Source organism: Trichechus manatus, unplaced genomic scaffold (assembly GCF_000243295.1).
Source record: "Trichechus manatus latirostris isolate Lorelei unplaced genomic scaffold, TriManLat1.0 scaffold00265, whole genome shotgun sequence".
In the NCBI taxonomy this organism is placed as follows: Eukaryota; Metazoa; Chordata; class Mammalia; order Sirenia; family Trichechidae; genus Trichechus; species Trichechus manatus.
The window spans coordinates 800542-812903 of record NW_004444201.1 but is presented as its reverse complement, the minus strand read 5'-3'; the positions used below and the strand labels follow the sequence as shown (position 1 = coordinate 812903).

The following is a 12362-nucleotide window of genomic DNA, read 5'->3' as shown; positions in this document are numbered from 1 at the left end:
AAACACCACCTTTACCCCCAGGCTGCCTTGGTCATCCGCCCATGCACCTGCGCCCTGCCAGCTTTGTTTTCTTCTCCCACTGGAGGTAACCCGTGAGGGCAGACTCTGTATCCCAGGCCCTGCAATGAGGTGACATGCACGGAGCAGGTGCTGAGCCAGCTGGAGCCAGCCCTGCGGCTGAGCTGGTATTAACGCCCCCACAGGTGTTCGGTGCTCCCGCCCCCTTCCGTAGCCCTGCAGGGGACTTCCCCTGTGTACCCCACCTGCCCTGGGAGGAGGGCCTCGCAGGGGTGCCTTGATGCCTCACAGCCTCCTCCTTCTCTCCCAGGAAGCTATGCCCCAGACGTTTGTCTTCTCCAGCATACTCGCGCCCAGCTCTAGTAGACAGGGCCAGCCCAGCATGGGGGAGTGCGGCAGCGGGGGTGGCGGCAGTGGCTCTGGAGACCTCATCTTCCAAGACGGACGCCTCATCTCCGGGTCCCTTGAGGCCTTGATGGAGCACCTGGTCCCCACGGTGGACTATTACCCCGATGTGAGTGCTGGATCTGGGGGTGGGGCAGCCTCCAGGGGAGGTGCTGGACAGAGCCGACAGGCAGGTGGGAGATGGTCCAGGTGGCAGTACAGGGAGGCAAAGGCACAGAAGGCTATTCAGACCTCCCCTCCCGCCCTGCTGGAGCTGGGGCCTGAGTCCTGGGCAGGGCCTGGGGGAGGAAGAGGAGTCTCAGGGGCAAGGCCAGCACCTCAGGGCCCTGTGAGGCCCCAGCACCCTCCTCTAGCGGGTTGCTAGCTGGGCAGCTGTCTGTGCATAAACTGTCTGCTGGGGTCCAGGTGATGGGCGAGCGCAGGCCCCCAGGTAGACAGGGGCGCCCGTGTGTGCACTCGTACCTATGTGGATGTGGGCGCCCTGTGCTTTCAGGGAACACGCCTGCTGCGGGCAGGCCTGGCCACCAATAAAGCAAACCGGGGCCCCCGCTTTCCTGCCTCTTCCGTCACGATGACATGGGTACATTGTTGGAACAGAGGACTGAGTGCCTTGTCCTCTGTGCTTCTCTTTGCCTCTGATAGGTGACATCTTCTCGCAACAGCAGGCAGTGTGGTCTGCCTGCTCCCTTCGCTGAGCTGAGCGTTGCTGGAGGGCCCACCTGGCAGGCTCCGCCCACCCCCTCGTGTGCATGGGGGGGTTAGGGTGTGCCCCTCGCTTCTAGGGGCAGAGCCGTGTTTGTTGGCCTCTGTTGCTAGTCAGACAGTTTGCAAGCGAGAGGGGGAGGGAGGAATCGCTGCCCTCCAGCTTCCATCTGTGGGCAGCTGAGTTAGCTTGGCTTCCAGGGGCTGGGGCCCACCCTCATGCGTCCGGTTCCCCCTCCTTCCTGGGGCTTCTGAGAAGGACTTGCCTTGTCATTGTCCACGCATCCACCCACATGTCCATCCAACCGCCTACCTGTTCATCCGTCCACCCATCATCCATCGAATCATCCATCTGTCCATCTGCCTATCCAACCCACAAATGCTCTCAGGGCCCAGCCAGGCGAGTGGGGGTGGTGTAGACACACCCGCTGAGGGCCCGGGTGGCAGAGCTGAAAGGGGAGGGCCACAGGCCCTGGAGATGCCCAGGGCAAGGAAGGACCTCCCCTCTCATAGCACTGTCCCAGAGGAGCCTCCTCAGCCGACGGTCACCTGGTGTCATGCCCCCAAAGGATTGTGCCCTGGGGGGGCTGCTTCCCAGGAAAGGGAAAGTGGATGGTGGCAGGGCAGAGAGGAGGGCCCTGCCGTGTGTAGGTGGGGCCAAGGCCCGCAGCTGGTCGGTGACAGAGCAGGGACACGGATCAGGCCTGAAGCTGGGCCATGGGGCTGATAAGGACGTGCTGACCTTGGACGCCCCCATTACGATTTCGAGGTGGAAAAGGCTTGCAGCCCAGGGAGCACCGTGCGGTAGACACCAGGTCCTCAGACTCCGAGCAGTACTTGACAGTGCCAGGCTGGGTTAGCTCCTCCCGTGGAGTAAGAGAACCCTCGCGGAGAAAGGCTTCTCTGGGCGGTGCCTGCCAGGAGGGCCTCGTAGGAGGCGGGAGGTGGGGCTTGAGCTGTGCCCCAAAAGTGGGCAGAGTTAGGGCAGGCGACAAGGAGAGGGCATTCCAGGTGAAAGAGAAGGCGCAGGCTTGGCTGCCGAGGGCCAGCGAGGCCATGCTCTGCGCCTGGGGCCGACCGGCCTGAAGCAGGGGCGGGAGCCCACCGGGGTGGCTGTCATGCCAAGCCTGATCATGGTTTGCCCTCTCTCTCCTTTCTCCAGAGGACATACATCTTCACATTTCTGCTGAGCTCCCGTGTCTTTATCCACCCTCATGACCTGCTGGCCCGGGTGGGGCAGATCTGCCTGGAGCAGAGGCAGCAGCTGGAGGTGGACCCTGACCAGGTAGGGACGGAGGGGACTGTCCGTCTGTCCCTCTGCCTACCCTTTGGCTCACCCCAGGAATGGAGCCTGTTCTGAGTAGCTGGCAGGACCGGCCCTGATGGGGCCAGTAGGCCTGCTGGCGTCCCTGGCATGCCTGAGCATGGCCCCCCAGGGTATGGAGGATGCACCCCAAGCTGGGCACTCCTCCCAGCTAGGAGTAGCTGCTGTTGGTCGATACCCCACCTCTCCCAGGAAAGACCCCTACAGACAACCCTGCCCATCCACCTGTTGGTGCCGGGACCCCCCGATACCTGAGGTCTGAGCACAGGTCATGGACAAGAAGCCAGTGGGGACTGTGCCTCAGCCACCTCAGGCCAGGGGTCAGGCGGGGCACGCCCAACTGGCACATGCTAATGGTGGTGACATAGTGCTCAGTGAGCCGCACGAGGCCATTTGCATGGTGGGGGGTGTGTGTGTGTGTGTGTGTGTGTGTGTGTGTGTGTGTGTGTGTGTGAGCCAGGCTTTGGGCGATCAGGAGGGTCAGAACGCCACAGTGGCCACTGGTCCCTGCGGGAGGGTCTGGTGCAGAAGACGGGGTATCCCTGTGGCATGGATCGGCCGGGCACCATCCCGGGGGTGAGCTGCCACACTCCAGGAGGTGTCCTGGCTGCAGAAGACTGTGGCCTGTCCCTGTTTGCTGTGGAATTCTGCCCCCTTCTTCCCCCACAAAGGTTTGCAGAAGAGGGCTGTGTATGTGCCATTTCCCTCGGGTTGCCCAGAGTCCCTCACAGTAGCTGGCACTGCGTGGAGCTGCTCAGGGCCACGGCTGGGGGAACAGGCCCACCCAGGCCAGTGAGTGGGCAAGAGCTTGTGGGCCAGCACAGGCTCTCCTGGGAGTCTGGGCAGAAGGCAAGGAAAGCTGTCAGTAGCACGGGGCCAAGGGGACATAGGGGACATGGTGGAGCATGGGTGCAGGTGAAGCGGCCACAGGGGTGAAGGAGGGGGCAGAGGCCGTGCTGGAGCCAGGCCCAGAGTTGGAGGGAGAAGGGCTGTAGTGTCCACCCTAGGGGCTGGGGCTGCCGAGGGGGTGGCAATGTGGAAGATGAGGGCCGCGGTCCAGGTCCAGGTCCACCTCCCCGCAGGGAGCAGAAGGGGGCACTCGAGATGTGAGGGACCTGTGGATGGACAGCGGGGTGCATGGCATAGAGGACGGGAGGAGGACGCGGTGGCCCAGAGAGCGGGCTGCGTGTCGTGGGTCACTTAATGAGAGGTGAAGTCTCTCCCAGTACCAGCAGCCCGCCCGAGGCTGAGAAAGACCCAGTGCGTCTCTCTCCCCCAGCCCACCCTATCCCAGATGGCCAAGGCATCCAGGCCAGTCCCTGTGCTGCTGGCCCCAGGCTGTCCACAGTGCCCACCCCGGGTGCGGATGACTGGGGTGCACGGACCGCCATTCACGAGGAGGCTGCGGTGGTTCTTCCCTGGCTTCCAGCCCCGGCCCGGAAGCCTGGAAGGAGGATGGCTAAGAGCGTCCCGCCTCTTCTGGAGCACGTGCTCACCTTGTTCTGACCAGGAGAGGGCGGGCAGGAGCCGGACCTCACTGATGCTGCTCAGCTTTCACTGGGCGCTTCGCTTCGGTGACTTCCAGTTACAGCAAATGACGTTCGTTTTCTGTGTCACGGTAGGGGTGTTGAGAAGGTTTTTGAAAATTAAGTGAAAAAGAAAGTCGATTTAAGGGACTGAGAAACAAGGTATAGTCGCATAACAGGTTCAGGTACGGCGAAGCCGCAGGTGGGCGGCGGGGTGCCAGTCCTGTGCGTGGGGGGCATTGATGGGGCTCACTCTCTACCCCACCACCCCAGGCCAAGCTGAAGTCCTTCTCAGCCAAGATCGCGCAGCTCTTGAAGGAGTGGACTGAGGCCTTCCCCTACGACTTCCAGGGAGAGAAGGCCATGGCCGAGCTGAAGGCCATCACTCACTGCGTCACTCAGTGTGAGGAGGTGAGGGCCCCTCTGCTGGCCTGGTGGGCTCCCACAGGACAGCTCCGTATGGGCGCCGGGTCTGAGAAGACCGGGCTGGCCGGTCTCTGGGCTGGACTCGCCTCTGCCAGCTGGAGCCATGGGGCCCACATGGTGGGGGGAGGGGCCCTGGTCGTGAGAAGTGGGGCTGGCCCAGGCCCAGCCCTCCTGGCCTCTCACACTCTGTCTCTGAGGTGGGGCTCCCCGGCTCGTGTAGAGAACACCAGCCCAGAGGTTAGAAGAGCCTGTCACCTTTCCTGCCTCTCAGCTCGCTCTGGGGCCTCCAGTGGAGACAGGCCAGGGGCTGCCGCAGGGGTCCTCTCCACCAGCCGCCCACAAGCCCGCCAGCAGTGAGGGTGCTGGGTGTGCTCGGAAGCCCCCACTGCTCAAGTGCTAGAAAGCCCAGGGGGCTGTGTGCAGTTTAGGGGCCAAGGGGGCCTTCCAGATAGCCCGGTGCATCCTTCGGGTCCCTCCTGCTGCAGTGGAGGGGACAATGAGGAGCAGCCCCTGAGCCAGCCTGCACCTTTTGGACCTAGAACCCAGCCTTGGCTCTGCCCCCAGCTCCTTCCACTGAGCGGGCATCTTCCCCTCACCCAGCAGCCCCTGTGTGCAGAGGGGCCCGTGTGTGTGACAGGCACCTGCCCCACTCTGTGGTCTCCTGGCAGGTGGCAGCTGCAGCTCCTCCCTAGGGTCTGGATGGGGGAGTGTGGGCTCAGACAGTGCATGCGCTGGCCAGCCCTCTGGACTGGCTGCCTGCTCCTACCCCCAGGAGAACAGCCCCGTGAAGAAGGCCATCACCCAGATGATGCAGAACCTGTTCTTGTCCCTGGCTGCCCGGAGCCAGCTCCAGGAGCTCTGGGAGAAGCTCCGCCCACCAGCCATGGACAAAGGGCCTGTCCTCAAGGCCAAGCCACCAGCTTCCCAGAAGGACATCCTGAGCGTGTGCTGTGACCCCCTGGTGCTGGCCCAGCAGCTGACCCACATTGAGCTGGTCAGTGTGGTCCTATTTCCTGTCCGGGGGTGGGGGGCACTGCCCAACCAGGACCTGTCAATGTTGTCCTCAACGTGCCCCCAGGTCCACCTGCAACCCATCAGGCCTGGCCATCAAGGTGCAGCCCACTGACCAGGCCTGGCCCCATGTGCCTGGGGAGCAGGGGCAGGGTGTCCCCGGGTGGGGGGCGGAGGGGCTGGCCAGCATTGTCCTGCTGTGGGTGTCAAAGTCGCCCAGGAGGGAGGAGGGACCTGGAAGAAGGAAAAGGGGTTTACAAGAGAGAGCCAGTCTATCCCCTCCCCAGACCCCTCCCCTTCCCCTGCCCTGGCCTGGAAGGTGCCCCTGCACGTGGCAGCCCCCGACACCCACACGGTCATCGCAGCTCTGTCCCTCCCCCCTCCCAGAGGAGGACCTCTCAGACACCCAAGGTTTAGGTAGAGGGACCCAGCAGAAGCCAGGGAGGGCCATGGCCCTCGGCTGTAGAGCCATGGTCCCTGTAAGAAGTGGCCGAGTCTTTCTCGGTGGCCTCACCGCTGCACTGACCCTTCCTCCCCACCATGGCCCCAGAAGTGGCCCTACCTGCTGTGTCTGACCTGCCCAAGGGTGGTGGGCTTCTCACGCCTGCCCCCACCCCCAGGAGCGGGTTCACAGCATCCATCCAGAGGACCTGATGCAGATCCTCAGCCACAGGGACTCTCTGGACAACCACAGGGTGAGTAGGGCCTCAGCCAGCACACACCTGGGGATTGGCAGGGGACCGTGTGGCTGATACACGCTGGGGTCCGGGAGGCTAGCCTGGCCTCCCAGCTGACCCCTTGGCAGGGGGGCACTCTCTGGGCTGCCCTGTGAATGGGCAGAGCCGGGCCAGGCTTGGGTACTTGTCCACCCCACCCCACCCAACACCCTCTGGCCTGGCCCCGCGGTTCCTGCTCTTCGGGGCTGGCAGGTGGGGCTCCCCATGTCCTGGCGTGTCTCCCGCAGTGCCGAGGGGACCAGACCAAGACCTACAGCCTGGAGGCTTACGACAACTGGTTCAACTGCCTCAGCATGCTGGTGGCCACCGAGGTGTGCCGGGTACGTCAGCACGCGCCGCACAGCCGGGGAGGGCCACCTGCCTACGCGATCAGGCTGCCGGGGCTCTGACTCTGCCCAGCTCCAGTGATAGGATGAGACTGAACAAGTGAATGAGCGCAGCCCCACTGCCAGGCCTGCGCGCGCTGGGCTCCCACATGTCATCAATGACAAGGGGAATGCCAACCAGCCCAGGCTTGCTGAGCCCAGCACGGCTGCATGAGGCCTGTAGCTTCACGGCCTCCCTCAGGAAGGGGCAGCACCTTCCCTTAGGTAGTCCCCCCGACCCGGGCCACCCCCCCCCACCTGTCCCGTCCTGCCGAATCGCCTGAAAGCTGCATGCCGAGGTGGGGGGCCTCCCAGTCAGCGCAGCCCTGTGGGGTGGTGGGTGACCACGTCAGTGGCCCTCCCCAGCTATGCTTACTGCTGCTCCCTCAGATGGGGAAAAAGAAGCAGCGGACCCGCGTGGTGGAGTTCTTCCTTGACGTGGCCAGGGAGTGCTTCAACATCGGCAACTTCAACTCCATGATGGCCATCATCTGTGAGTGTCCCGGCCTCGGTCTCGGGGGCCTCCCCCAGCCCCCGTGCGTGGGTCCGCCCCTCCCGGTCCTGACCCGGACCTGCTGTCCCTGCAGCTGGCATGAACCTCAGTCCTGTGGCGCGGCTGAAGAAAACGTGGTCCAAAGTCAAGACGGCCAAGTTCGACGTCCTGGAAGTAGGCACCACCGCAGCCCCGCGCACTCCCGCCCGCCCTGCTGGCGAAGGGCTCCCTCTGACGCGGGGGAGGGTTCCCGTGTGCTCGCCGCTGCCCCCTCAGCACCTGTGCCTCGTGTGCTTGTAGTTAGCATGTGTGTGCGCGACTGCATGGACTCACCTGGTTGGTGCCTTCGCCCGTAGGAGGCAGATCGTTTAAGCCCTTCCCGGCATTTGCTGCTTCACTAGGAACCAGCATCACCCAAAGTGAGTTCCGTCGGGATGGAAGTGCAGGGTTCTGACACAGAGCAGAGCCACAGTCCCTGTGTCTGCAGGGTGACTGAGCCGAGTCCACTGGACACTCATAGCCCTTGAGCACCTGGGTTGCCCAGAGGCCGACAGAGGTCATTTGCAGCATTGTCCACATGTATTCGACCACCGAATCAATTTTTTGTAAACATTTGTGTCTTGTGGAACTGGTCGGGTTTGGGAGGTGTTGGTATGGACAGAGGAGAAAAGGAAGGATGGAGAGAGAAATGCAGTCTGCAGCGGGACGGGGAGAGGAGTGGGCTGGGAGACGTCCTGTAAGGCTCTCCTGGGGACTCTCAGGCCCATCCTGAAAGCCTCTGGACCCTGGTGCTCAGCCCCTGGGCCTTCCCCTTGTACTCCCGGGGGTGGGAGGGAAAGGAGGCCTCTCCTGGTGACAAGGTAGGGCCGTCCACAGAGGCAGTGACTTCCACTGGTCACCTCCAGCTTTGCAAAGGAGCAGATCTGACAGGGAACAGAGGAAGAAGAGCCCCCGGGCGGGCAGCCCAACCTCATGTAGTGTCCCATGCACCCTGTCCACAGCACCACATGGACCCGTCCAGCAACTTCTGCAACTACCGCACGGCCCTGCAGGGGGCCACACAGAGGTCCCAGATGGCGCACAGCAGCCGAGAGAAGATCGTCATCCCTGTGTTCAACCTCTTCGTGAAGGACATCTACTTCCTGCACAAAATCCACACTAACCGCCTGCCCGATGGGCAGGTGAACTTCAAGGTGAGCTCAGCCCCTTGGGGCCCAAGGGCAGGGGCTGGCTGTGCCGGTACAGGCAGGGCAGAGACCCAGGTGGTACAACAGCTGCAGCCAGTAGCTGGTTGTGCCCCGGGCTGAGGTTTTTCTGAGCCTTGTCCGTGGAGCTCAGAAGGGCCCTTGGGACCCAAAGCTGCAGGATGAGTCGCGGGTTTCCAAAGCTGCAGAGGCTTTTCGACAGGGAGGAATGTGGGCTGGATGAACTAGTTCCTGAGCCTTGAGCCACAGGAACCCTGTATTTAACCAGGACCCTGGTTGTAGTGCTGGCCCAACCAAGGAGCCAGAGAAGGGGCTCCAGTGGCTTGGGGGGGCCAGGAAGGCTTTAGGCAAGAAGGGACTTGAGCAGAGAGGAGGAGGCAAAGGATTCTAGATGGAGGTGAGGAGCCTGCCTGGGGCCTACAGGCTCCAGACCGAGGGGTGGTGGGCCAGGCACAAAGGTGACTGGGAAGTGTGAGGCAACTCTCTGAGGCTCATCATATGCAGGTAAGTGTGGGAAGGAGCTGTGGATTCTCCTGAAGGCCCCAAGAGTGACAGATGACATTTTTTGGTTGGTGTGCCGTGGTCGGGATGCCTGCTTCAGCCCTGAGCTTCCCAGGGGAGGGGCGGATGCACTGCCAGCCTGATGGCCTGGCAGAGGGCAGGACCGAGTGGCTCAAGGCCACCTGCTGGCTCTGTGCTTCAGAGTGCCCACGCTTTCTGTCTTGGGTGAGCTCCCCACGTGAGGTTGGCCATGCGGGGCCACAGCCCATTTCAGTGGTGCCCATGAAGCAGCAGAGCTAGGCTAGAACCTGTGTCCCTTGCCCCCCCCCCCCACCACCAAGGATCTGAAACTTAAGGTGACAAATGAACGTCCAGTCAGTTTTCTCCCCATTCAGAAATTTTGGGAAATCTCCAGACAAATCCACGACTTCATGATGTGGACACAGGTAGAGTGTCCCTTTGAGAAGGACAAGAAGATTCAGAGCTACCTGCTCACAGCACCCATCTACAGTGAGGAAGGTGAGGATGCTGCCCCCGGGCTGCAGTGCCCACAACCCCCGCCCAGGGCCCTGCACCCTCCGGGGTCACCCTGGAGGCAGCCTGATTGTTACCCCACTTTGCACAGGGCCAGCTTAGCTCACAGGGGTGAGGATGCAGTGAGGGTGGGTTGTGGGCAGATGACAGAGGAAGGGTAAGGCCAGAAGAGAGGATTGGGCCCCAAGGGCCCCTTGAGAGAACCAGAATGCAGTCGGGGGCAGGTGCTGTGGAAATAGGGGGACATCCCAGGGTCCCTGGAGTAGGCTGGGAGCCTCAGGCCATACGGGGCAGAGACCTGCATGTGAGCCCAGGCCGGAGGTCACTGTCTCTTGATCTGGAATTCCTTCCTGGGCCCAGCTGCACCCTTGGAAGGGAGAGTTTGAGCAGGAGGGGCCACTGGGTGTGGACAGAAAACTGCCTGCCCGTGGGCCTTGGTTCTGAGGGGCTTTCCCGTCATTCAGCTCTCTTCATCGCCTCCTTTGAGAGTGAAGGTCCCGAGAACCACATGGAAAAGGACAGCTGGAAGACTCTTAGGTAGGAGAACTCGAGGGCCAGCCTGTGAGCCCCTGGGCCAGCCGAGTGCCGAGTCTACGAGGAAGGGAAGGATGGGGTGGACGGGGCACCCCAAGGGGAGGAGGGCATCGTGGATTTTGCCTGTTGCAGGAGGCGGCCAAGGGCACGTCACCCAGGTTAGGCAGAGGAAGCCCTTCCACCCGCAGGGTTTCAAAGCATGGACGGTCAGATGGTGGGAGGTTGAGGGCTGGGTGGAATGTCCCTAACCCCTCCCCTAGTGGCTGCTTCTTGGAATTGCAGCCCTTGCCCTCCTCAGAGCATGGTCCGGAGCTCCCAGCTGCTCAGAAGGAGCCAGCCAGCCGGCCTCCTGCTGCCTAATCATTTCCTCCTTCCATACCCACTTTTAGGACCACTCTCCTTAACAGAGCCTGAAGGCTCAGGATGCGGCCCGTGGAAACGAAAAGAAGCACACAAATCAGCACGCTTTAATCCTGACTGAGAGGGGTTTAGATGAAGGAGGCCTCACTGGTTGGGGTCCATTTTGTATATATCTTTTATGAAAAAAGAAATGGTAATTATTTCCTGCATCAACCTTTGACTCTTACAGAAAAAGTTTTTGATTTATTTTAAATAACAGGGCAGGGTCCTGTTTGAGGGAGCTGGGGAGGGGGAGAGTATCATGGGAGACAGCATCCATGATAACGTCTTATTCTAATGAAATGTAGATTTTTATTTTCTACTTTTGATTATTAACGTCTTAAGAAAAAAAATATTTTAACAAAACCCAACCAAAACCCACATGAGCCCTGCCTGCTCGGACGCCTTTCCAGCCATTGTCTCTGATGTCGGGGTTAGTGCCTTAGAGGGTACTGAAAGGGCCCAGTCTTCCTGCTCTGCCTTCTAGCCGGAGCGAGCCTGGGCAGGCCCCGGAAAGTCCTCTTCTGGGGACCCAGGCCAGCAGGGCTCCAGAGGAAGGGCCGGGGTGGCCAGAAGGTCTCGTTTGCGTCTTTCTGGGATTGAACCTTTGAGTACAGGGTTTCCAAAGTTTACATTCTTCTTTTCCTTTATCAGGGACTTGTGGGGTAGGGAAGGGCAGGGAGACACCAGGTCTGTACAGAAACTACAGGTGGCCCACCTGGCAGCACATCTTCTGTTGGGATATGTCTCGCCAATTATCCTTCAATGGAATTTTAGGAAACAAGAAAAGCTAAAAGAATGCAAGGGAGGGAGTCACGAAATGTCAGTTTTTAAGGTTGTCACCGAAAGACACACTGAGTTGTAATGAAGAGAATACAAAGTAGATTATGGCATGGTGACATTTAAAGCTGTCGTGTAAACCCAAGCAAACCCACTGCTGTCGTCGATTCCAACTCACAGCCACCCCCATAGGGTTTTCAAGGCTGTAAATCTCTGCGGAAGCAGATGGCCACATCTTTCTCCCACAGAGTGGCGGGTAGCTTCGTACCGCCGACTTTTCAGTTAGCAGTTGGTCCCTTTAACCAGTGTGCCACCAGGGCTCCTGTAAACCCAAGTACAAACTGAACATGAGCTGTTTCATAAGTCAAGTATTCTTGTGGCCTGCACTCCTGCCCCACCCTGGGTAGGAGACTCCCCTAATCAGAATCCTGAAACAGAAATCAGCTAGACCATGAATTGCTGGAGGCCCCTCAGATAAAACTGCCCAGCACTTGGAGACATAGCCTGCACTCACATGGGGAGTGTCAGTTCCGTGCTCCCCATCTGACTGGCGAGGGGGCGGTGACACAATGCTGCTCCCTTGGAAAGCTGGGTGCGGCCCATCCACCTGTCTCCCGCCCCTTGCAGCGGGTTGTCCGGTGCAGACTTGGAACTAGTCGCCTGTGCTTCTGGCCTGCCTTTCTTCAGCAGGAGCCTCAAGGTGGGCAGCCTGCGTGAGCTGGGTCAGCTGCCAGCACCTGGAGTTGAGGGGCCTGCAGGGTGAAGCTGCTGGTCCAGCGGTGCCGGGAGCCCCGCGTAGGAAGGACAGGTGACTGTGTGTAACCTGTTGCTACCGTTCCCCTCTGCCCGGGGTTGAGTAAGATTCCACTGTATTGTTACAGTGTGTGTGCACTTTTTCAGATGTTCAAGAGAGTCCATATTGTATACTGATAGTACATATTGCCCCGTTTATGTATTTGAGATAAAGAAAGGCTTAAAACCTGAGAATATATATTTGAAATACAACGTTAGAACATTTTCTGTACATACGTTAAAGAGCTTTCACATAAATGTGCACTTCACTGGCTCATCAATTCTAGTACCTACTTGAAATGGTGTCTACGTTTGCTACTTCCTTTTCCCAATTTGATACACACCCTCAGTGTGCTGTTTCAGTATTTTGAAATGAGCTGAGTGTAAAGCTGTACTGTGATGCAGGATGACGGTTCTCTGTGTGACTGGACATACTGGCATCAATAAAAGGACACGTTGCTCCACCTCAGGTGCCTGGTCTCTGTGCGCACGCGCCCCAAGAGAAGGCAGGACGCCCTGCTGCTGGGGAGCAGGGGGAGCCGGCTAGCAGCCACCACTGATGGGCCCAGGCGGGGAGTGTTCATTTATGGTGACCTTTCCAAATGCAAAT

At 60.3% G+C, this 12362-nt stretch overlaps 1 protein-coding gene across 1 annotated transcript; it reads left to right on the top strand.

The window, feature by feature from the left end:
- The first annotated feature begins 319 nt into the window (after positions 1-319).
- On the top strand, positions 320-11701 carry RASGEF1A (RasGEF domain family member 1A). Its single transcript, XM_004389880.3, has 13 exons — positions 320-532; positions 2288-2410; positions 4249-4386; positions 5174-5395; positions 6033-6107; positions 6377-6469; positions 6905-7007; positions 7102-7181; positions 8009-8200; positions 9109-9232; positions 9712-9784; positions 10171-10334; positions 11648-11701. The coding sequence occupies exons 1-12, from the start codon at positions 335-337 to the stop codon at positions 10193-10195; spliced, it is 1446 nt and encodes a 481-aa protein (XP_004389937.1). The 5' UTR covers positions 320-334; the 3' UTR covers positions 10196-10334; positions 11648-11701.
- Positions 11702-12362: the final 661 nt, after the last annotated feature.